This window comes from Physeter macrocephalus, chromosome 11, assembly GCF_002837175.3.
Source record: "Physeter macrocephalus isolate SW-GA chromosome 11, ASM283717v5, whole genome shotgun sequence".
NCBI lineage: Eukaryota > Metazoa > Chordata > Mammalia > Artiodactyla > Physeteridae > Physeter > Physeter macrocephalus.
Window position 1 is genome coordinate 37,653,365 of NC_041224.1, and position 24,843 is coordinate 37,678,207.

At 43.1% G+C, this 24,843-nt stretch overlaps 1 protein-coding gene across 2 annotated transcripts in view; it reads right to left on the reverse strand.

The window, feature by feature from the left end:
• MTMR10 (myotubularin related protein 10) overlaps window positions 1-24,843 on the reverse strand; it is a 30,940-nt gene that overhangs the window by 1,218 nt on the left and 4,879 nt on the right. For both annotated transcript variants that reach the window (XM_028495175.1, XM_028495173.1), the window contains 10 exons: window positions 20,602-20,692; window positions 14,294-14,477; window positions 12,256-12,343; window positions 12,086-12,174; window positions 9,572-9,702; window positions 8,377-8,446; window positions 7,702-7,772; window positions 3,446-3,615; window positions 2,155-2,325; window positions 731-913 (listed from right to left, as the gene is read on the reverse strand). In XM_028495175.1, the coding sequence (XP_028350976.1) occupies window positions 731-913; window positions 2,155-2,325; window positions 3,446-3,615; window positions 7,702-7,772; window positions 8,377-8,446; window positions 9,572-9,702; window positions 12,086-12,174; window positions 12,256-12,343; window positions 14,294-14,477; window positions 20,602-20,692 (1,248 nt within the window). The remainder of the gene's footprint in view (window positions 1-730; window positions 914-2,154; window positions 2,326-3,445; window positions 3,616-7,701; window positions 7,773-8,376; window positions 8,447-9,571; window positions 9,703-12,085; window positions 12,175-12,255; window positions 12,344-14,293; window positions 14,478-20,601; window positions 20,693-24,843) is intronic.

The window sequence follows — 24,843 nt, forward strand, 5'->3', positions numbered from 1 at the left end:
CGTAAGTTACATTTCCAATATACTGTAATCTATTAAGTGTGCAATAGCATTATGTCTAAAAACAACTATGTACATACCTGAATTTAAGCACTTTATTGCTAAAAAATGCGAACCATCAGCTGAGCCCTCAGCGAGTTGTAATCTTTTTTCAATAGCAATGTCAAAGATCACTGATCAAACATCACAATAATAATGCAAAAACTTGAAATATTGTGAGAATTACCAAAACGTGGCACAGAGACACAAAGTGAGCAAATACTGCTGGAAAGATGGCACCGACGGACGAACTCAACACAGGGTTTGCACAAACCTTCAATTTGTAAAAAAAAATGCAGTATCTGCAAAGTGCAATAAAGCAAGTGCAGTAAAACGAAGTCTGCCTATAATTTGCTGAAGTGTGAATTTCTAAGATTTCTGGTCAGAAAAAAGCTAGACCTGCTGATTCTAGAACAGGCTGAGCGGATGGGCTTCAGGAGCAGGGCCCTGGGTGCAGGGCTGCAACTGCTGACTCTTGAGACGATGACCAGGGCTGTGTGGGCCTCAGACAGCAAGACGAAAAGTCGGGGTGGGGTCATCTGAGTGAGAAAGTGAATGACCCCTCCAAACCTGCACTGGCAATGCTGTCATGGGAAGTGACTGGACTTTTAATACTCTGTTCTGAAAAAGATGTTTTTGGTTATGTGTGAGCAAATACCAGGTTTTTTACTGTTAGTGCATTTCTGTAACTTACCTTTGTCCGTTTAAAAGACTTCACAGAACCGTTTTGTACACAAGGTGTGCTCTTTCCAATGTAAAAGGGGTTGTGGAAAAGGGTGCGATCCTTTGCTGTAAACTGAAGAGACCAGTCCCAAACTGAGGGGAATTTTAAACCCTTTTCATCACCCAATTGGATATTTTTGCTTATAGCGAATTCCTGCGAAATAAAATATTTGAACATTTGTGAAAAGATGCCAAACTAAGATTTTCTCATAGTAAATTCATTTCTGACGGTCATTCATCATCATGCAAATGAACTTTTCTGAACGAGAGCGACTCCAATCCCACTGGAGCAGCATGCTCCGCTTCCCGAGAAGAGACATTCCTGGCGCCTCGCACGGAGCAGCGCGTGGACCCCTGCGCCGACAGGGGAGCTGGGCCGCTGGGCAATGAGTGTGTTGGTGAGTATGACTCGTGAATGGAGTTCTCCCTGGTGCCACGGCCTGAATAAGTCCATCTCCTTATACATCCACACCCCCAATCCTGAACAACGCATTTCTTCAGGATGCTCTGCGTGATGCTTCAGCTCACAGAATGTCTGCTCTACTGTTGCTTTGATGGAGCAGTTTCATGGATGAGGAATCCAGGCTCAGCACCTTCCCAGACCCGGGCCTGAGGATCCCACAGCTCACTGTGAGGGCAGCCCCCCTTACTACAAAGTCTTCCTGAAGGCCCACGAGAGCTGTCCTTTCTGTCTCTCTCAGTGGTCACTGCAGCATTTGTTGGCTACACCCATTGCTCCAGATGTGGGTGAGACAGAACTTGTGGTTCCGGAAGGTTCCACCAGGGGCAACCAGAAGCTATAGACAGTTTCAAGTTTGGCTTGAGACCCTCCTTACTCATGGTTCTTCCTCTCAGTCAAGGAATTGGGACTAGAAACCAATGGTCCTAACGTAAAAGTGACTGCCCCACGGCATGAGGGTCTGAGCACATCCAGCAAGCAGCGCCCAGAGAGCATCGCAGTCTCGCATCACGCCTACATTTCCTCTCTCAAATCCTTCTCCACAGGACTCTTGAAGAAAAATAATTTGCTTTGTACAACTTTTATTCTACTGACCTAGGAAACAAATGTCCTCAAACAGGATCTTATCCATTACCCATTCAGACAGCCCAAATGTAAAAATATAAATACAAAAGCACGACATTTACGGCAGTTAAAATGATTTACATCTTTCAATTGGCTTATTATGAACAATGAACATCAGAGAGAAATACATAAAACGCTCACTGATAAAAATGAAACAAGTTCAAGTTCCTGGATTTTTAACCATCTATAAATAATTCCTTTAGAAATGACGGCTTGAAATGGTAGCTAAGACAGTTTAAACACACAGCTGGTTGTACTTCAATGCTATCTCAATAAAGCAGTTCGCCCTGGCCATGGCGGGCGCCACTCACCGTGCTCTGCTGCACGCGCTGGTGCGGGGAGTTGAAGAGGAAGGTGCCGAACAGGGCCACGCGGGTGCTGTCGTGCAGCACTGCCAGGTAGGTCTCGGAGAACTCGAAAGCCGCCGGGCACTGCTCCTGCAGCTGCCACGTGGCGTCCAGGAACAGCAGGAACACGGGAGCCTGGCGGACAAACGTTGAAACGGGATTACTCAGCGCTGCCCTTCAGTGTCCACATCTATTTCCAGACCTCTTGCCGATATGAAGGAAGAGATTAATGAGAAAACAGCGAGGCCTGAGCACTTGGCTCTGAAGCTGAGCGAAGGGTACGTGAGCACATTAGACGGCCATGTCTAACCTAAGAACTAGGCCGGCCTGAGACACATCACCGCCCTCCTCTGCCCGCCAAGTCCACCAAGCTGAAGTGGCAAAGTCAACAGACGGGCAGGGTGTGGCCATGTGAACGGGGGACAGTGAAATACGTGTTTCACGTGTTCCAGCTGATCCTGGAAACAATTCTTTAGAACGTTTAAAACAAAACAAAAAACCAAAACACCCCAAGATCAAGAAACAACTCTTTGGTGGACCCTGCAGACTCAGCATCTGGAAACCTTCCCGGAGTTTCAGAAAACAGCTGGCGTGGCCTTGGGGTCACGTGGTGCACCCCCAAGTACAGCAGCTTACGACAGCTACTGTGACAGCTACTGCATCCTGCCCAGTGCTTCCCCAAGTCCTAGCGTTTCAGAAATGAAGCATTCACTGTTGAGGTTTCCTCAGATGACAGAGACTGTTTTACATGAGACAGCACGAGTCAAAGTGTGCTCTCGGGAGCCTCCCTGACCACAAGACACCTGCAGGGCCTGTTACAGCTCCACTAGGACCCCACGCAGCCACCAACCCCGCAGCTCTTACAAAGATGCCCCCTCAACTTGCCATTCTTAACGTACGTGCCCCATTTTAAGAAACTATGATATTCCAAAGCTGATTTTTCAAAATATCTAACATGCTCGTTGTCTGCTTGCAGAAGAGTTAATGCAGCATTTCCTCAAGCAGTTTTCAACTTGGAGAAATTCAACAGGCAACTTTTTAAGAGTTTTATCTATATAGTTATGAGAATCTTCATAAGTACCTCAACTTGGACTCTAATCCATGAGTCAGTCTTGGCCCAAGAAGCTAAGATGTACTGAAGGCAATATTTAAAAAGTCTCCTCATCTCTTTACGGATGGAGCATCTCTTCATATAACGAAAGATTTTATCCTGTGCACACTGAAGGACTGATAATAGGCATGAAGGTTTTGTTACCTCTTTCTCTGATCTCTTTAAGTGGCTGCATCTGTCCAGGAATGGATATCCTGCCATGACCCACTCTTTCTGTATCAGACTCTGAAATCCAGTGATTGTCCTAAAATAGGGATCCAGCATCACTTGAACAAGAGAAGCTACAATACAGCTCAAGTCTCTTCCCTCCTCCTCTGTCAATAAGATGGAAAGAAAATGATTAGTACGTAGAAAAATGCTAAGAGAGAAAGGAAGGAAAGGCAAAGTATATACTTCAGTGTTCTGTGCCTGGGTGGCCTTCAAAATCACCCATGTTAGGAAATTTTATTCAGGCCCAGCCACTCTAAAACATTATAAACTTTTATATCAACTAAAGTAGTGTTTAATGAGGAGATGGCCTTTTATATATGAATGTTTTCTAGATAATTAGAAGCATATCTCTCACACTTTTTACATTTACATGGTTTGTGGTAGAAATCTTTCCAGAGTCCATTCTATTTCTGTGCCAAGGATGTTAAATATCATGCAGTCTTTCTACTGACAGCTTCATATGGTGACTCAGAGGTGAATGAGAGAAATGGAATTGTCCACCATCATCCAAAATGGTGGCAAATATTTCCCTTGCATCTTTTGTAGCTGGTGTCCTTTTTAATGAGGCCAGTAATTCTCTGATATCAAAGCCAATCAAAGAAATCAGAAGAAAACTATCAAATAATATCCCTTATGATTAGATGTAAAAGTCATCAACAAAGTATAAGCAAGCCAAATTATCTCAGGAATGCAAGAATTTATCCTAAGAATGCAACGCTGGTTTAACATCTGACAAAGTGACACACCATAATAAAAAAATAAAGGACAAAAATAACACAATCATCTCATTAGATGAATAAAAAGCATCTGTGTGATAAAAATCCAACATTCATTCTGGATAAAAACTCTCAGCAAACTAGGAATAGAAGGGAATATCAACCCGATAAGAGGAATCTACAAAAACCTACAACTAACATCATTCTTTTTTAAAAAAAATTTTATTTATTTATTTATTTATTTATGGCTGTGTTGGGTCTTCGTTGCTGCAAGTGGGCTTTCTCTAGTTGCAGCGAGCGGGGGCTACTCTGCGCTGCGGTGCGCGGGCTTCTCATTGCAGTGGCTTCTCTCATTGTGGAGCACGGACTCTAGGCACGTGGGCCTCAGTAGTTGCGGCACACGGGCTCAGCAGTTGTGGCTCACGGGCTCTAGAACACAGGCTCAGCAGCTGTGGCACACGAGCTTAGTTGCTCCGCGGCATGTGGGATCCTCCCAGACCAGGGATCGAACCCGTGTCCCCTGCACTGGCAGGCGGATTCTCAACCACTGCGCCACCGCCACCGGGGAAGCCCAACATCATTCTTATTAGTGAAAGCCTGGATGCTTTCCTCCTAAGATGGGCAACAAGACAAGGACGTTTACTCTTATCACTTCTACTGCACATTGTCCTGGAAGCTTCCACAGGGAAGTTAGGCAGGAAAAAGAAATCAAGGCATCCAGATTGGAGAGGAAAAAGCAATAATTGTGTCTGCAGACAACACGTGTATGTATGTAAAAAAAACCCTAAGGAATCCACAAACGACTACTAGAACTAAGGAATGAGTTTGGTTAAGGTTGCAGGAATTCTATACACAGTCACAAGGAGTACACAAAACACTTGAAAATGAAATTAAGAAAACAACTGTATTCACAATAGCATCAAAAAGAAAATACTTACAGGGAGATTTAACAAAATAAGTGCCAGAGTTGTACACTAAAAACTTATAAAACATTGCTGACCTGACAGGAAAGAAAACCCAAATAAATGGAGAGATATTCATTTCATGGATTGGCAGATTGAATATTGTTAAGATGGCATTCTCCCCAATCTACAGATTTAACATATTCCTATCAAACACCCAATAGGATTTTTTGCTGATCCTAGAAGTTATACAGAAATGCAAAGGACCTAGAATAAGCAAAACAATTTGAAAACAAAGTTGGAGGACTTACATGTCCTAATTTCAAAACATACTCTAAAGCTACAGCACTCAAGATAATGTGGTACTGGAGTACGGACAGACATAAAGATCAATGGAATAAAACTGAGAGTCCAAAAATAAAGAGCCAGTCAGCAGAACTTTGCCAAGGCATGTCAATAGAGAAAGAACAGTCTTTTCAATAAATGGTGCTGGGACAATTCAATAAACACACATGCAAAAAAAATGAATACAGACCTTTACCTCACATCATACACAAAAATTCATTCAAAGTGAATCATAGGCCTAAATGTAAGAGCTAAAACTATAAAATGTTTACAGAATAAAACATGGGAGAAAGTCTTCATAACTTTGAATTAGGCAAACAGTTCTTACATATAACACCAAAGATGTGATTCATAAAAGAAAAAATGGATAAATTGGACTTCATCAAAATTTCAAAATTTGTGCTTCAAAAGTCATCAAGAAAGTGAAAAGACAAACCACAGACTAGGAGAAAATATTTGCAAATCTTATGAAGATACAAAGAACCTGTATCTAGAATTGTAAAGAATTCTTTGAACTCAATGATGAAACAACCTAACTGAAGAATAGACAAAAGATTTGGTATTTCACCAAAGTCAATACATGAACGGCCAATCAGCACATGATATGCATTAGGGAAATGCACATAAAAATTGCAATGAACTCCCACGTCACACTTACTAGAATGACTACACTCCTAATAGCAGACGATGAAGTGCAGAAACAAACCCTCACACACTACTGAGGGGAAGGGGAATCGGGTACGGTCACTTTAGAACACACTTTGGCAGTTTCTTACAAAGCTGAACATAAATGTACCATATAACTCAACAATTCTACTTCTAGATATCTACCCAAAATAAAGAAAAACAAATGTCCCCACAAAGACTTTTATGTGAATGTTAAAAGCAGCATAATTCATAACAGCCAGAAAGTGGAAGCAATCCAAATGTCCACCAACAAGTAAATGGATAAATAAAATGTGGTATTTACAACAATGGTACACTACTCAGAAATAAAAAGGAGCAAACTGCTGAGACATGCTACGTGAAAGAACTTCAAAAACATGTATGTGAAATGAAGGAAGCCAGAGGCAAAAGACCACATACTACATGATTCCATTTATATGAAACATCCAGAAAAAGCAAATCTAGAGAGACAGAAAGCAGATTAGTGGTTGCCTGGGGTTGGGACACAAGGAATCTTTTTGGGGTGATGGAAAATTTCTACAACTGGACTCTGTTTACTAAAAATTATTGAACTGCACATTCAGAACAGGTGCATTTTATAGTATGTACACTATACCTCAATAAACTTTAGAAAACACATTCTAAAATAAAGTGTTAGTAAAATGCAGGCTCAGCATCTCTTCTGAGGCATTTTACATGGAAACAAATGCATGAAGAAGTGTGCTAAGTAGCGTTCTGGAACAGGATGAGAACACCACTGGCTGCGAGAGGTGTGGGTTCTCAATGGCTGGCTCTCCATGCGCCTGTGAATTACATACGCGCTGCCGGCATAAGCTAAGGATTACTGGAAACAGTGACTTACTCTTCTTCTTTTTCCCCTAAGGCTTGTCACTTTACTTTGTCAAAGTCAGTTGAATTTGACAGTTGGTAAAAATACTTCTGTAAGCTTCAGTAGCACAGCATATTCATGAACTATGCATGCATATATTATAAAATCAGGTAGCTTGTGGTTTATTAAACTTTATCCGTAAGCTTAAAAATGCTATTAGCTGTAAAGTTATTTAATATACAATTATTCCTTGCTTAACTGAAAGATTTTTTTTTTTATTGCCATCTATTCCTATCAAACACTAGACAAAATTCACATTGCTGGCTACTCAGTTCAGTCCATTTCTTGATACCAAACTGTTTCTTTAAAGTCACAATCTAGCATGAGCCAGAGGCATTTCAACTAAAATTTGTATGAATCAGAAAGACAGCAAGATTAGAGAGAAAGGATGCTCTGTTGAGATTAATACTCTGTCTGAATCCAATGAGGGCCGTGACCCACCCTTGCCATAATACAGGAAGGCAGATTTAACACAGGGCAGAAAGTCTGACTCCTTTCTGTTCTTCTGTCTGAGGTCTTTGTGCCACTGTTTAATAATGTGTGGGATCTACAGTGTATCTATCTGGTGGCATGCAGTAAGTAGGAGATGGCTAAGATGCATGTAATTACTTGGGTGTGGATCGCCAGTCAAGATGGCTGGCCGGGGGACCAGTGTTGTCAGTAATGAATTACCTTGTAAGACTACAGACAGACGCTTGCTTTCCAGCATATACACAAGTTCTGCTGAATGTTTAAGGAATGCCCTGGGAAGAGAAACGGAAAAATACTGTTAAAAACCAAATTTCCACTACGAATATGTTTTTTAAAGTACGTGAAGTCAAGCAAATCTGATCTTTCAAGATACGTGTTTATATTCTCTAGAACCTTTCGGAATTTCTTCAGTATTTATACGATTCATCAACAGAGTACAGTTTGATTTTTATATCAGGGAAATTCATTAACCTTTGTTGATTTACATGACATTCTTGACATCACCGAACTATAGAGACGGGGAAGAGATCAGTGGTTCCCAGGGGATGGGGATGGAGATGCTGGGGCTGGGGGTGGGAGCCTTGGTGATGGAGCAGCTCTGCATCCTGCCTGTGCTGGTGGTCACGTGAATCTACACACGGTAAAACTGCACAGAAACACACATGAGAGCACGTATAAACTGGGGAGACTGGATAAGAACTGTAGTTTGTACTACTGTTGGTTTCCCGGTTTGATAACCATAGTCTAGTTATGTGAGCCGTTGCCAGTGGGGGGCTGGTGACGAGTGCATGGCTCTGTAATACTTTTGCACCTCCTGTGACTCGATAATTATTTCAAAATAATATGTTAAGAGAAAAGGAAAGCAGTTGTACAAACCTTACATATTCTAACCACCGTGTATTTTCCAGTGAAGACAGCCATTTCTCTTCAGTTTCTTCAAATGGTTCTGTAATTAATATAATTTTACATATATAATTATACACACACACTCACATATATATAGGCATATAACACTTTTAGGCTTCTTAAGCTTACTTTTCATGATCAAATTGAGAGCTAGGTGATACATCAGTTTTTAACATTTAAAAGCTGGCTTTAAGAAAGTGTTACGCATTTGCATTTAGTCATAAAAACATTTAAGAAGGCACGTCACAATTCTATAAGAAACAAAACAAAGCGTTCCCCAGGCCTCCATCTCCTTCCCTGTGGCTCTCCCAGGGAAATCTTGAAGAGTCTGCCCGCCTCTGCCCCCTAAGCAAGCACTACAGACCCCGGCCCCCTCCTCAGCTTGCTCACCGCAGGCCTGCCCCTCCCTCCCTCCCTGCTGCCAGCGCCCGGTTCTCATGGCCTTGGTGGCTGACCCCTGCAGGAAACAGGGCAGCTTCCTGGCGGGGCCTGTCCTGGCCTGTCTCGAGGTGCCCCTCGCCATATGCTTCAGCCACATGCTGCTCACGGGACGGCTGAAAGACACAGTCACTGTGTTTCTTAAGCACACCCCCTCCCAGCTCTCCTTCCAAGCCAGCGCCAGTCCTGCCGCCCGGTGACAAGGGGCTCTCTCTCTGCACACTTCACGCCAAAGGTGCTTTCAAGTGAGTCATCCCTCCAGGGTACATCGAAAGCACCCCATAAGCATTTGCTCTAACAGACATATGGGAACTCTGAGGCTGCAAAGATTATAACATGGCTCTGTTTGAAATTCATGTCAAGTCACGTATCTCAAAATATAACTGAATACATTAAGGTCTTCGTAAGTTTGTCTGTCAGGTAGTAAGCTGTTCTACTGAGCAGACACTTTTACAGAAGCATCCTACCAGACCTTTCATGATCTGAAAGTGATTTAATTGGTACACTTTTCCTACAAAACTAAAAGCAGCTTAAACTTCATTTTCTAAGAGCTTCTGACATTCTCATACAATAATAATTTGTACAAATATTTCAACGTGCCTCTACTTAAATATATACCTATTTCTAAACTTTTAAGTAATGTCACTTTTCCTGACATGCCTCAAACAATGCCTCATATAATCACCCATTCATTATTTACATATATATAAAATAGAAATGAAGTTACCATTAACACACAGTTGCTTAAGTTTTACAAAAGCCGCCTGTATTTCTTGGATATTGGGCAAGGTCTTGTCCAAATCTGATTTGTAGACATCACTTCTCTGTGGATGACTTTTAGTTATGGCATTACAAATCCTAATAAAGACAAAATCCTTGAGTCACTACTCATTCATGTATTCAACACACATTTTTTGAGTGCTTGCTGTGAGCCCAGGCACTGCTCTGAGGGCTGGGGACAGAGAGAGGGACATGCAGTCTGTGCTCTTGGTTGGGGGGAGGGGGGTAGAGGAGAGATGACAGGCCGTGGTGAACGCCGAGGGTGATGGAACAGAGTGGATGCAGGCTAGCTCGGGTCATGTAGTGAGAAAACGCTCCTCCGTGACGATGATACCGGAGCTGAAGCCCAAATGGCCAGGAGCTGTGCAAAGACGGGGGACAGTGTTCCAGGCAGAGGAGCTGCTAGTGCAAAGGTCCTGTGGTAGAACAGAAGCCTGGCTGTTGGAGAAACCTAGCGAGGGCCAGTGGGGAGATGATGACGTGTCTGAGGGAAAAAGGGTGGAGATGAGGTTGGACAACAAAGAGAATCTGTCCTAGTTACGAAGAATAGAATAGCTGAAAAAACAAAGGGAATTAGAGTAATTCTTCGCTTAATAAGTTAAATAATTAAAACTGCCACTGGTTCTAAGGTTTTCTAGTTAACAGTGTTGCAGCCTTGCCTTTCATAGCAACACTCCTGACGGAGCACTTAATCAGCGACATGTCCACAAGGCAGGACAAGGTAGGACAGAATGGACATTAATCACTAACGTGGTCAAAGTGAAATTTAAATCCACGAGAGAATATGGACCTGTGGGACTGCAGTCACCCTCTCCAGAAAACTGAAGGGTCATTTGAGGGTCACTTGATAGTTATTTGCTTCAGCAAATGTGGCTGTCAGTTATGGCACTGCGGAAAAAACGGACGACCTGGCTGTCCCAATAACAGACTGTGATACACAATTTCTGAGGCTCTCTGAGCCTGTTTTCTAAGATCTTTTCCTTTGTTCCTCATTTATTGGACAAGTATTGAATAAATATTCAATTGCAGGTATTTCCTGGGTGCCGAATATAGCTGAACAATGGTGTGCAAAACAGACACAGTTCTGTCACCTCACGGTCTCGTAAGGACAGGCAGTAATCAAACTGTAACACACACGTACACTGAGAAACCTAAATAAGTGTTAAAAAGAAAATTAGAGCGATATAGCAAATGTGTAACTTGAGGCCAGATCTAATTTGGAAGACAGTGGAAGGCTTATCTTAAGGAAGTGATGTCTGAATGCAGGTGCAGAAAACGAGCAAGTACTGAGTGATGGGTGTGTTGGGGGGGGTGGGGGTAGAGTGTGTGTGGCAGGGTGTGTGTGTGTGGTTGTGCGTGTGCGGAATGCTCACGGACCAGTGTGAAGAAGGTGGCCCAGGAGGAGGGGGCAGCACAGCCAAAAGTCAGGAGATATTAAAGACCAGCAAAACCCCAGGGCGGCCGGAGCCCAAAGGGACAGGGCGTGGTCCTGGATGAGACACGGGAGGAAGGACGAGGCCCCTCCAACACACTGGCAGAGGTGGAGCTAGGGTGGAAGGAGAGGGGTAAGGTTTCTGAAAAGTGAAGGACAGAATCTGACGACGGACTGAACGTGAAGGGAAGTGAAAGACAGGCATCAGGATGACTCCTCGGCTCCTGAAAGCAGGCTGGGGGTGGGGTGGGGGCAAGGGGCGCGTGGTGCCCATATACTTGAGTTTGGTTTTGAACATGAATTTAAAGGGCCTTTGAGACCTCCACGTGGCAAGCGTCAACTTAGGTTGGAGATATAAATCTGACAGTCACTAAAGCCACTGACGCGGGTGAACTTCTTTCAGAAGGGAATACAGAATGGGAAGGGGAGGTGGCCTGAGACAAGCTCTAAGTCGTGTCTGGAGACAGGAGGATGGGCTGGCAGAGGCATGGAGCGCAGCAGGGACGAGGAGCTTCAGGAGGTGGAGGGGGGCAGAAGCCGGGACCCGGGGAGAGCCTGGCCAACAGCGGTGCCTACTGCGTGAGGACGCCTGAGAAAGGCCTCCTGCTTCACCGACACGGAGGTCACTGGGGACTTCGGCAGATGACGGCAAACTTGCTCACGGTAGCCAATTACGCCACTTTTAGTTATCGTGACTTGGCAGACCTAGGACACATTGAACTACAAGAAAAATCTGATTTGTCCTGAAGTGTCTCAACTGGAAATCACTGCACTTTGAAAGTTCATTAGAAGCAACATTACAGAAAAGTGTCAGCCATGTAAGATCTTCAAGTGTCTTATAAGCCAAAGTATTAAATTACATTTAATATAACTTAAATGTTAATTTTAATATATTCAATTCTCTCCACAGTGGTAATTCTTGTATGGAACACACGGTGCTTTCCAGCTATCTTTAGCTAGTCAGGAGGTTACTGTACTTCTCTATGACAACGAAAGATGCCCAAGTACCAAGGACTGTCTCCCGCTCACCTCTGGTCGATCTTCCTCTGCTGCAGCACGTCTTTTATGAGGGCCGTGCGCACAAGAGCACTGCCGTTCGAATGGCTCCAGCACCAGAACTAGGAGAGAAGCAGAGCCTTTACTTAACTGGGTGGAAAAATGGACAATAGTATTAATGAAATCCAACAGATATCACTTACTGGCATCCTTCTTCCAACAAAAGAATGGGAGAAGATCTTTAGATCTTGGTCTGCTAAAGAACTTGGCACTACAAAGTACTCTGGAAGGCTGGAGAGGAAAACACGAATCGTAATGTAAGAGCCTGTGCTTCAGGCAGGATAAGCGTGCTCTGTAGACCCCACATTTAATTAACGTGCACCCTACTCAGTGGCCGTGCATTGGGCACCGTGTGTGCCACTGATGAGCCTAGACATCTCAGTCTAAAACGTGTGCGATCTGCTCAATTATCACAGTCGATATAGTGGGGGAACAATCCAAAGGAAGCATCTGAAATATTTTCCAGAATGACTATTAATCAAACATATGCAATTTCTGAAAAACATGTCCACCATCGTTCTCTCGACAGGCTATGGGTAGGAGATACCAGGCAAACCAGACCAAACCAAACCAAGCCCACAAATCTCCCGAGAAGCTTCCACCCCCTTCTCATCTCCCCCTTCTCTGCTTCCCATCTCCCAAAGACAGGTGGACTCGGGACGTGGGTTAGCGAGCAGTTACTACCGGGCAAGCTCACTGCACCTGAAGACATCTCTTTTCCTTCCTCTGCTCATATGGCCAGGTAGGGGACAGAGGCAGGCCCTGTCACAGGCTTCTCAACACATAATGCACGCTGGCCACAAAGTTCAAATTCAAGGGGAGGCAGAGGAAGACTCAAGCCGCGTGCTCCCAAGCCCCTTCCTCAGCACTGCACTCCTAGAAGGTCCTCGTACTTTGTTCACAACACTGCTTATCTGAAAAAACTAAGGAGGACTTGAATGACATTAAAACAAAACATCCCCCAAATCCGAATACTAAATAATATTAAACAAGTAAAGAATTAAAAAACAATTTTCTGGTCACTTTTGGAGGATTCTAGTAAACAGCTCCTTCTGAAAACTGGTTAAGTAAAGGGGAAAAAGTAAACATTGATACTGCCTTCCTCATGCAAACTGTTATTTCAGGTACTAAAGAGCTGCTGAGAGAAGAGTCCGACAGAACTGGAATATGACCAACAGCAATCCTCAGTAAGTAATGGATCTGGGCAATGACCCTCACTGCTAATGAATAACCATTTTTGGCAGCTAAACCCATTCTATAAAAGGGGAACTTAGCACTGGGTGGAGCAGGCTGACTGCTGTGGGGCCCACAGGTCAGTCAGCATCACAATGATGCCTGGAGCCCCGGTGATGCCACAGGGGGTGCCCAGCCCACCTGAGGAAGCGTTCTTGCCCCAAACCTGGAACTGAATCTAATTACAGCTGACCCTTGAACAACGCCAGGGTTAGGTGTGCAGACCCTCTGCGCAGCCGAAAATCTGCTTATAACTTATAGTTGGCCCTCCCTATACGTGCTTCTTCCACACCCATGGTTCCGCACCCGCAGATTCAACCAACGGGGATCCTGCAGTACTGTAGAATTAACCGTTAAAAAAAAATCTGCGTGGAAGTGGACCCACGCTGTTCAAATCCGTGTTGTTCAAAGGTCAGCTGTAATTATTTAAGCCCCTAGAGCTAGCTAACATTTCAGGTACAGTAGACAGAGGAACACATTAAAGGACACCACAGTGATAAACCCAGCAATATCTAGAAAGGGAAAAAGTCCACAGAACATTTGACCTAGTTTTGTCAACAACAAAAAAAAAATGGCAGGTAAAAAAAAGGGATGGAAGGAGACTGTCTTAGATTAAAAAGCCTGAGACAGATCATGCAAGTTCAATGGGACCCTGATCTGAACAAACCAACCGTAAAAGACACTTACAAGATGTGAACGCAAATAAACACTGACTGGATGATTGACAATACTACTGGAATTGTTATCAATTTCTTTCAATGGATATTGACATTGCGATTATGTTAAAAAAAAAGTCCTTATCTTTAAAACAAAATATTCATTAAAGCATTATTAAAAATAAATATTCCACCAGCCATAACTTGAAAGTTATCAATGACAGCAGAGTTTGATGATTACTCCTAAGAAGTGACTCCCAGCCATGAACCACACTGTCCAAGCTGAACTTACCAGGTGGATATCATGTAGCCCTCGTTAATGGAACAAACTCTCCACCCGGAGGCACCTGTCCTCTTGACTTCTCTGTCCCAGTCTGAGTAAGTTTCAAACAGCGGAGTTTTTTGGCTGCTGCCACCCCCAGCTCCAATGCCACTGTCGCCTCCACCTCCTGAGGGTATTCCATTAGCTTTGCTGGCTGTAAGAAAAAACAATAGTATTAATTCTGCTTCAAATTCCCTCTCCTCTCTCCGTGCCTCCTGTCACAAACACACTGCAATGTGGCACCTCTTCCCTGTTTGTCTCCATTCTCTCCAAGGCCCCCCTACCCGTTCCGGCCGTCCTGGGGAAGGGGCGCCCCCCCCACCCCCGCAGAACAGCCCACTGTGTCCCGTCCTCGTCCAGCTCGTCCCCACCCTGCAGCACCTTCGATACCTTGTCCTTCCGCTGGCTCTGCCTTCAACGCCTTCACTCACAAATGGGCAAACCTGGCTTTGAAAGGGCTTTCACGTGACCACACTGGACCACTCTCGCCACGACGCTACACAGTTCCCCACCCTTTTACTGGCCACCTTCTGAAAGGGTGACCGATGCCTGCTGCTCACGTTTCCTCCTTAACTTCCAATTGTCTTCTATCCCTCCCGGTTTACGGACACCATTCACAAGCCTCCCTCAACTCCGTACCCCAAGCTATGGCGTAAATCCAAGTCACTGCTAGTTTTCTCCCCACATTTTGCCTGGAAAAATGAACGCATCCAACAATCAACTCCGTTCGCAAGCTGTCCGAAACTTTCATCTTTCCAGTGTTTACTTCTTAACCCTTCTCTATGTATGACTCGCTATGACATTCTTGGTCTCCTATCTCTACACGATTTTTCTTTGATAAGTTGACATAGATTCCTTAGTCTCCACCAGAGTGCCAGTCCACTGGAGACTCAGCAGAGGGCCTAGACTTGACCTTCCTTAGCAAGGAGCCTTCTCCACTTGAGAGGCGCGGCCACCTGCTGGGAGCATGCGCACAGCCTCAGGAGGTCCTCAGAGTGACCACAGAGAAAGAAGGTGTCCCCACAGGCAGCCTGATCTGGGTGACAGACGCCATCCCTCTCCTGGCCCAGGGTCTCACTGTGCAGGCTGCAACCATGGCCAGTCTCTCAGCTGACAGCCCGACCGATGTTCTGCTGCACTCAGACCAGCCTGCAGCTGCCACAGGACACACTTCCTGAAATCAGGCTTTCAGGGACGCTACCCTTGCCCCCAGCTGTGCAATCATACTCATTTCCAACTGAATCCAGCAAACCTAAACAGCTTCTCTTAAAAAGCCCTTGCAGACCTGCCCTGACTGCCCGTTATTCCCGAACTCCCATCCCCCTGCAGCCGTGAAAACCCTTCTTTGTCCCCTGAACATGCCACGCCCGTTCCCGTGGACTATTTACTAAACCTGGTGCAAAACAGGTATTTTCTGAGAACCTACCACGTGCTAAGGCCTGAAAACTGACAAGTGAGCTAAGATTTCACCCCTACTTTGAGGCGCTGGTGACAGCGCGCTGGGTGGACGAGAGCGATGAGGGCGGAGGGGGAAGCCCACTGCGGCTGGGGCTGCAGGCTGGGGCGGGAAGGTCTCCGACCCGAGCAGCTCTGAGCAGAGTCCTGAGGAACCAGCCAATCCAAACGCTCGCAGGTGGCTGGTGAGGAGGAGATGGGCGTGCTGGGCAGAGCGGGACATAAGACATGCGGAAGGACGGCACAGCGCCGAGTAATGAACTACAGCGAGCACGGTCAGGGTGCCAGAGGTGGCGGAAGGGAGGCTGGGAAACGCGACGGGGCCTAGCCTCTCAACCCGTGCTGCACCAGATAGGAACCACCAGCCACACGTGCTGCTTAAATTTCAACTGAAATTTAAATTAAACAAAGATTTTAAAATCAGTTCCTCAGTTGCACCAGGCACATTCAAGCGCTCAACGGCCACATGTGGCCAGTGGCTTCTCTACTGGACGATGCAGGTGACAGAACATTCCCATCACTGGATGGCGCTACTCTAGATTATAAAAGGTCTCAGGTGCCGGGCTAGCACTTTTGCATTTTATCCTTTTAAGTGGCATCAGAATTATAATTATGATGATTCTGATTTTAACAGAGCTTGTTAAAAATGAAAATGCTACTTCTAAGCCCGTATCCTGGTGGGCCACTGTCTCAGTGCCTGCTCTGGAGTAACAACCACCAGAAGACGTGCTGGGGAACTTGGGACTTGTGATCTCTACAGAACACGGAACCTGCGTGGAACTTCCAGGCAATTCCCATTTCACACGCTGTGTAGCAGAGCACCAAAAACCACAGCAAGCTAGCCAATACTAGAAAACCTAAGGAATTCATCATATGACCAAATTAAAGGGTTTCCCTCACAAGTGCAGAAAAACGTTTGATGGAGTCCAACACGTGCTCATGATATAAAATACAGAAAAATTTAGCAAATTGGGAATAAAAGGGAATTTCCTTCACTTGATAAAGGGTACTTATCAGAAACACACAGCAAACATCATCCTCGTTAGAACCAGAACAGAAACACTACCTGCTACCATCATTACTATTCAACATTGCACAGAGGTCCCCGCCATGCAACGACCACCACCACCAAAAGAGAAGTTGAAAGAACACACTGGAACTTTGTAAAGAACTATGTAAATACTTGGCAGCTCAGCCCTAGCTGGGAGTCCAGACCTGCATACTTTTCAGTGTTCTGAGGTTACAGACTTAGGAAGCTAGGCTGAGAACATGCTCACTGTTTACAAGATTGGTCCTCTGGCAAAACATATAAAGTCTCAAGATCTAACTAAGAATAGGTGAATTTTTCTGAACACAGAGTGAGAGTAACTACCAGATCTTGTACTGTTTGCTACTTCACAGGTTTTACTTGTTCAGAACCTGTCCATTTCTCAGCCACCAGGACCAGATCTCTGATATACTCAACATCTTCAGTGAGAGCTTATTATGGAATGTGTAGCAGGTACCCAATCTGCCATTAGAAAGTCTGGAAATTTTAATGCTTTTCAGAAAGTCCCAGAGGCCCGATGCCTGTGGCCTGCTCTACTAGTGGATTACTAATAGGGGCTGCAGCAACAGACTGGCCAAGCCAGTCGTCTTAGGAAGATCTGGCTCCCCTGACGGTTACCTGACTGAGGTTTTAGGACACCCCTCCTCACCCAACTGAAAATGAAACAAGGTCAGCCCTCCTGACTGTCACTATCTTCTGCGACACAGTTCACAAGTCTAATCCTAGACTGAGTTGAAATGATCTTAGAGTTTCCACTTAACTAGCCCCCTCCATATTTAAAATGGCCTCAAGCAACAGTAAAGACAATAAAAGTGGTCAACAAATGAAAAGAAAGCCTATCGCTTTGATGAGACTGTAGAAATGAGAAGTCACAAAGAAGGATGAAAAAGGGAAAAACAGAACTGCGATCATTAAGAAGTTCAAGAGAGCGGAGTCAACAAAGTGGTTCGGACAGGAGATTCGGACTTTGTGGGCCTGGGGTGGGGCCGGCATGGCTGTCTTTCTAAAAGCTCCCCCAGGGATGCCGGTGCACAAGGCTGGTGCACTCCTATTCCTGAGACACGAGGACCAATCACAACCATTCACAGCTACACTGAGAACATTAAAAAAACAGACAAGCAACAAACTTTAAAAATTTCTACACTATTTCAAATGGATTCTGTCCTCTGTAAGTGGTTTTCAAATAAGCATCTAAAGGAAAATGTCCATCTTCCGCTGTGAGCCTACACTGCACCTTGAGATTATGTCACCGCATCTGCAAGCAGGTGTCTGTCATGCAGTGGAGCTGCCAACACTGAAGCTGCAGGTAACCTGAGGTTTTCAATTCTTTAGTCCAGAAGTATAATCTGACATCTTATCAATTTTATAACAAAGACGGATCTGTATTTGGGGGACATTATTTGTCCAATAATAAGCTGACTGGTGAAAACAGCGTCCTCGTGGTTTCTTTCAAGTTAAAAGAGCAAAAATAGAACCATCGCTCCTGTCTGTGCCAGTGCCTCCTGCGGTGTCAGCGTGTGGAGTGTCCCGAAGCCTGTGGGTGCTGGGCATCTCCCATACTTCAGGATCCTCACAGAAGTACCTGGATGACTGGCTTTTCACTCAAGTGATGCCGAACACGAAAAGAAAACCTCAGAAGGCCTAAGGCCAGCTAAAAGATTCTTAGACAATTGCAGGGGACATCCTCTAGCTTCACATCTTATTTGTGGAAACAGCTTTGTCACCTACCTGCCTGCAAAAAGGACTTCTTTAATCCAGCCAATGAATCAAGGTGTCATCCAGAAGTTCAAGAGTGGATTATTGGGCCTCTTTCACTCACAAATTAATGAATTCTGACTGCAGTGTGTGGAAATTTCAGGCTTCTTTTGCTCTTAAAGGTGCAGTTTATGCTTCTGCAACAGCATGGAAGGATATGAAAGGATGTTACCCTATGAGGAATCTTAACAAAACTTTGGCCAAGTGTTATGTTTATGAAGTGACTGTCAAGGAGGAGGAGTCTGAAGGATGCAATATAAAAAGTGTTCCTGAATATTTTAAGTGTTACTTATCAATCGTTATTTTCTCCACAAGCTACATATGAGAAGATACAGAGAAGTGACTGACGGGAATAAGGAAACCAGTAGTAGGAAAGCTATGGACTGACTAAACTGTTATCAACCCAGAGATGCCCACAAGGAACGGATGAAGACAACCGTGAGAAGTAACTGAAGCAGGCATCACGTCACCAAGCGCATAATGAAGTTCACTGTACTTGCTGAACATTGTGCAGAACTCATGGGTCTGTACCCTGGACTGAATCGTTTCTACTAGGAAAAAGGTATCATCCAGAATTGGTCTTGATCATCAACAAATGCAAGTGGGAATCAGAGGCTCTCCTACGACTCTTGTGCCCCTTGAAGCTTTCATCTCAGTTACTCTCTCCCAACTCTGGGTGAGAGTCCTGTTGAGGATAACCCTGATGATCACGGTCTGCAGCCTGAAGATGCGCCAAAGGAACATTTGCCTATAGCTACTAGTGCGGATCTACAACACTTTATTTTCGGACAATAAGTGAATTTTCTTTATGTTAAGAAATAAACTTTAAAAATTAGTTGTATTGTTCAAGCCTAGGTTACAATTAGTTGCACTGTGATAAGAAAAATTAAATTGTAAGTATTTCGTTATCCCATTTCTGTTAGTACCATAAGATAAAAGCTGTGACTTCTGCATATCATCTCTATGGTGTTTACAAGCGTACTTATACCATATGCATCTGCAGATACTGTGTATTGTTCCTATATTTTAATGCATTTACAATACAGTGATATTGGAATATACTTTTATTATACAGATTATTTAAATTACTATATATGTTCTGAGGTAACCAAATGTAAAGGACCAGTAAAATTAGTAATTTATAGGCTGCCCGTCCAGACCATGCTGGCTGGGGTGAACGGCCCTTTCACTATAAACGTGTAGCTGAGTCATCTCTCTCCCTTAAAGACTGGGAGAGTACATGACCCAGCAGGCAAATGGACACGTGGTCACTAACCTACGAGGGGCTAATGTCAGACATGACCTTATTGTTTTTTCTCTAGCCTTTTATGAGGTTAAAAAAAAAGAAAATTGGTTGATCAAAATTACAATTATTTGTATATAAAAAGAATGCACAGAATTACACGATCACTTGGAATATTCCTTGGTGATGTCATCACTGACATATATGTGTACAGACCTATTCACTTTTATAAAAACCGTTTAAAATACACTTGTCCTTTGGATGAATGCTCATCTTCCTTTCATGAATCTCATTCAGAAATATAAAATCAATATTTTGACAATCTTAATGAAGTCCACTAAAAAGTTTAGTCATTTCAGCTTCTGCATGAAATCACACCTTGCCAAAAAAGATCATGAGTTTCAAATATCTTTTAATTTTCTGCCAGTTTTCTTAAAAGATAAGATTACTTTAACTCAAGTTACCAACTAATAGGCGGGGAGGGAGAGGTATCTTCCTTCATCATAAAATACAAGCCAGTGACTACAGGCAAAATATTTGACATGATTCTCATAAGCCTATGTTTACAGTTGCTTATAGGTTCTTCCCCGTCACTTTTTAAATGTTATCTGACAAATGTTATCTCTTTTAGTATATAGTGCTTACTTCTCTAACAGTTAAGAAGCTAATAATTCTACAATCATTAAAGCTCATGTACTTGGAGGCTTCTCATAAAACATAAGAATAAAATTTAGACAATGTAAAGTTAGTCACAATAGTTAATATTTTCATATTTACCTGAATTGTGGTATATTTTCCCAACATATTCAAATGCAAAGAGTAGCTGGAGGTCTGTTGGCTGGGAATAATGAGCTATTGCAAGGCATACCTAGGAAAAATTCTACATTTAGAATTGATTTCAACACACTTAGTTAAATGAAATGTACAATAAGGCCTTGAGTGTGGGAGCGTCATCTGGGACAGGGATTAGAGACTTATTTCCATGTTTTCCTGTTGACCTAGAGTGTGAAAGAGCTCCTTAATGCCAGGGATTTCATTCATTGTTGTGCCCCATGACACTGTTTAATCTTTAGTGACTACATGCTAAGTATTCAGTAAGTGTTTGCTGAGTTGAATTTTAACAGGAAGGTACTTTTATTCAGAGAAACAAAACTTGAAAACTAATGAAGCATTCTCCAAAAAGGCAGTGACATATCCACTCCTAAAAAAAAGAAGAAGAGAAGTTTCATTCCTTATGGACTATAATGATTTAATACCATCAATCTGGAAGGCTTACTGTTAGGTATGAACTTTTAATGTTCTTACCTCATGCATTAAAAATCTAAACTTAATAGAAAAGCTACAATTTTTTCTTACAAAAAATAAAAATTAGTAAGAAATCCAGAGGCACATGGGTGGCTCAAAGAGGTACATCAAAAAAACTGTATTTAAATAAAATGGTTTGAGACTATGCCTGTGGTGGAAAAAGTGTGGGCTTTGTAATCCAACAGATCAGGGCTTGAATCCCAGCTCTACCAAGCACCTGCCATGTAACCTGTGTGACGTCAACTCATTTTTCGGAGCCTCGATCTGCGCACTTGTACAATGAAGATAATACCTAGGCTGCGGTGAGGATGAATAACCTTAGCATACACCTGGCCTCGGGAGGAGGGCCACGTGTGGAAACATGGCTGCGATTACCCTCTACTGCTGTTGGAAAGAATGAAGGATAGTGCTCTGTGCCCATAAAGCCCTGGACTAGACTATGGGAAAAAACACTCTTAAATGAGCAAAGAAGACAGAAGAAACTGAAGACATATGCAAGGAGAGAATAACAGATGTTCTTACTTCAAAAGATTAAGCATCATTTAGAAGAGAAAGCATTAAGCCAGAATGATATACTTTTGACAGTGAGCAAGCAAGAAGTTTAGTTAATTGTTAGTCCATGTCAAATTAGCGGTGTCTGGGGTGGGTTGATGCAAATTCTATTGACTGGTAAGTATGTGTCACTTGCTTGTTTAAAATATATTTTAAGAGTCTTCTATAGAATAAATGTTTCCTGTCTTATTAAATTAAAACATACATCTAAGAGAACAGAGTTATCATTAGTTTTAGTTTTGACTAAAAACAGCAACAACAACAAAGAAAGTTCCTTGAAACTTATGTAACACCCTGCTTTTCTTAACGCCTATGGGAGAGCTTTCTATGAGAGTCCCACCGAGGAAATTTAGGAGACAGTGACCTACATTCCCATCCCCTACCTGCTCAACAGTCTTTAAAGCACTTCTTCCAGCAACAAACTACTGAAATCTACACCTTGAAAAAGTCCTCATCAATCACTTCCTGTTCCTCTGGGCACCATATTTAGTTTATAAGCTTTGTTGCACTTTCCTCAAGATTCTTTTTCATTTTTGTCCCATTTTTCTACACCATCATAGTCACAACCTTAAGCCATACTCGCCTTACGGCATCTCTGTGGGTTTCCCTACATTCTTAAAGAAAAAAAAAAAAAAATAATCAACAACACTTAAAGGTACTCTTCCAAAGATCAAATTTTGACCAACAACTTTGTTCTCTGGATAATCTGCTGTGGTTCCCAGATACCTGCATACTAAATTAAACCTTCTTATTCTAGATTCTTCACCAAACCAGCTCTCCTCTACCAGCCATCCCGTGCCCTCCCCACCACCCCTCAGCCGTCCCTGGTCTAGAAGCACATATCGTGTCTGACTCAGTCCTAGCCATACCCTCGGCCACACTCTGCTCGAGAAACCCTTCCCCGCTGCTTAGCCAACCACGCTGTCTCTGTCCTCACCAGCCTTCCCAGACCGAGCCAATTGCACAGTATTGACTGTGGAAACCCTCCCATTCTCTCTGAATAACAATAGTTCCAATAGAAAGCATCTCTTCGGTTAACTGTGCTTATGGAGCGGTACTTTCCAGGTCTTCACCCAATAGTCTTGAGAGTGGATAAAAAGGAGGACATAGGGTTCTTTGTTTTACTTCCACCACAAAGTTCAATTCCTCAAGGGCAGGCACCACGTCTCCTTCCTTCAACAGGAATTTACAGAGCCGCCACCATGTCATAAGCCCTAGGGATGCAGGAGTGAACAGACACAAACCCTGTTCTCATTACGCTTACGTTCTAGTGGGGAAGACAGACACTAAACCAGAGAAACAGGAAAGACTACAGTAAATTAGACAATGATAAGTGCCAAAGGGGAAGATAAACCCAGCAGGGAAGAGGATGTAGAGTGTTACAGAGAGGGAAGAAGAGAGCAGGTTAATAATTTAGAGAAGGAGACCAGGAGAGGTCTCTCTGCACAGATCTGAGGAAGCCCTGAAGACCCCTGCATTTCTGCCATCTCATCAGTAGCTTTCTGGAGGTGCTTTGTGCTTAACAGCTGCTGCACTAAAAATACTAGTTCACAAAATAAGTTACTAATATAGTCAGGAAAATGCTCCAATTCAATAATACTAGATATCACTTTCTCTGAGACATTCAGAAAGCAGTCCTGGGCCTTGTTTACACAAAATAAATCCACACATCACTGATGATGGAATGTTTTTTATGGCCACAAAGCCTATCTGCTAGGCAAAACCCAACGTAGTCCATTTCTAAAAAGCCCTTAAAATAGCACAACCTCACATTCATAAAGGTTAGGAAACAAATGAGTTTATTTAATGGCATCCACATTTAAAGAAGACTATAAATACTGTAATAATGTGAAACCAACTCAGTTTAATCACTTGCACAATGGTTGATTTTGGGGGGGAAGGGGACACAGCCTGAACTACAGCTGTTGTTTAGCAGTGTAACCACAAGTGCGTAGGACTTAGCTCAGGTAACCTCAGTACGGGGTACCTCTGGGTTCCCTGACAAAGGCACACACAACTTGTGTCATCCGGGTTATTCCTGTTGTCACTGCAGGACACTCTGAGAAGATGGAGAAAGCCAGGAGTCCTCTTCCTTGAGCTTTTTCGTACACACTATTTAAAAAGCCTACACCCACATTCCTAGATTCCATCACTAAGAGTTTGACTTAAAAAAGTAGGTCTCATTTTCATATAAAATTATTCTAATTTTGCAATGTACTCCCTAAGTGTTAAAAAATTTCAGAAAAAATCTCTCTACATCTTTAAAAACTGCCTTTGAAATAGTTCATTTGGCCTGGCTATCAGAGAAAATGAAGAAAATCTTTATTAAAGACATTAAATTATGGTAAATATTTAATTGGAGGAAAAAAAGTAAACTACTTTTGAGGTGATTTTTGCACCAAAGCTGATATTCTTGTCTGGACAGAAGCCAGAAGTACCCACAGTTGGTGGTTTCTCCTCCCAGACCAGCTGGGGGCACGGCACTGGAGAAGATTAACACACAGCCAGTGCTGGCACGTGGGAAAACAAAACTGGTTTCCTGTATTTCTGTGGTCTGAAAGCCACTGAGGAGTAAGTCTCAGATTAAAGGCAAAACGGCAATTCAGGAAAGGCCAACTTGTTCTTTAAATAGACGAGTTGAATTTTTATTTCTAGAAAGTATGCCTGAACAAGTGGTTCAGAGCCAACTAATTTGAGAATAAAGTGGAGACAAATGGCATATATTTCACTTACCATCTTTTATATATATATATACATATTTTTTATGTAAGTGATAAATCATTAAAAACAATCTTTTGCCCCTCAGCAAAGGTTCTTCAAAAGGAAATGGTGGCTCAAAGTTGCTTTGAGGCCAGATGTCCAATTCTAGATATCCAAATTCCTTTTTTCTTTACATAGACCTTTCCCAAAAATCCTTATTTACAATCCAAGAATAATGAGGATGAATGTCATCTAATTTTGTTGTAATACTACTCAGGAAATACCAACTAGATTACCAGAAGGCTTTAGAGCAATATTTAACAAAACGTGAACCAATTTAGCATTCCGAGATTTCATAATTCAAATAGGAATATAACTGCTTTCAGTATTTCCAAAAATAATCAATGGTTTACCCACCAGAGAACTCTGAACACACATCTGGTCATTTTAAAACAATTCACA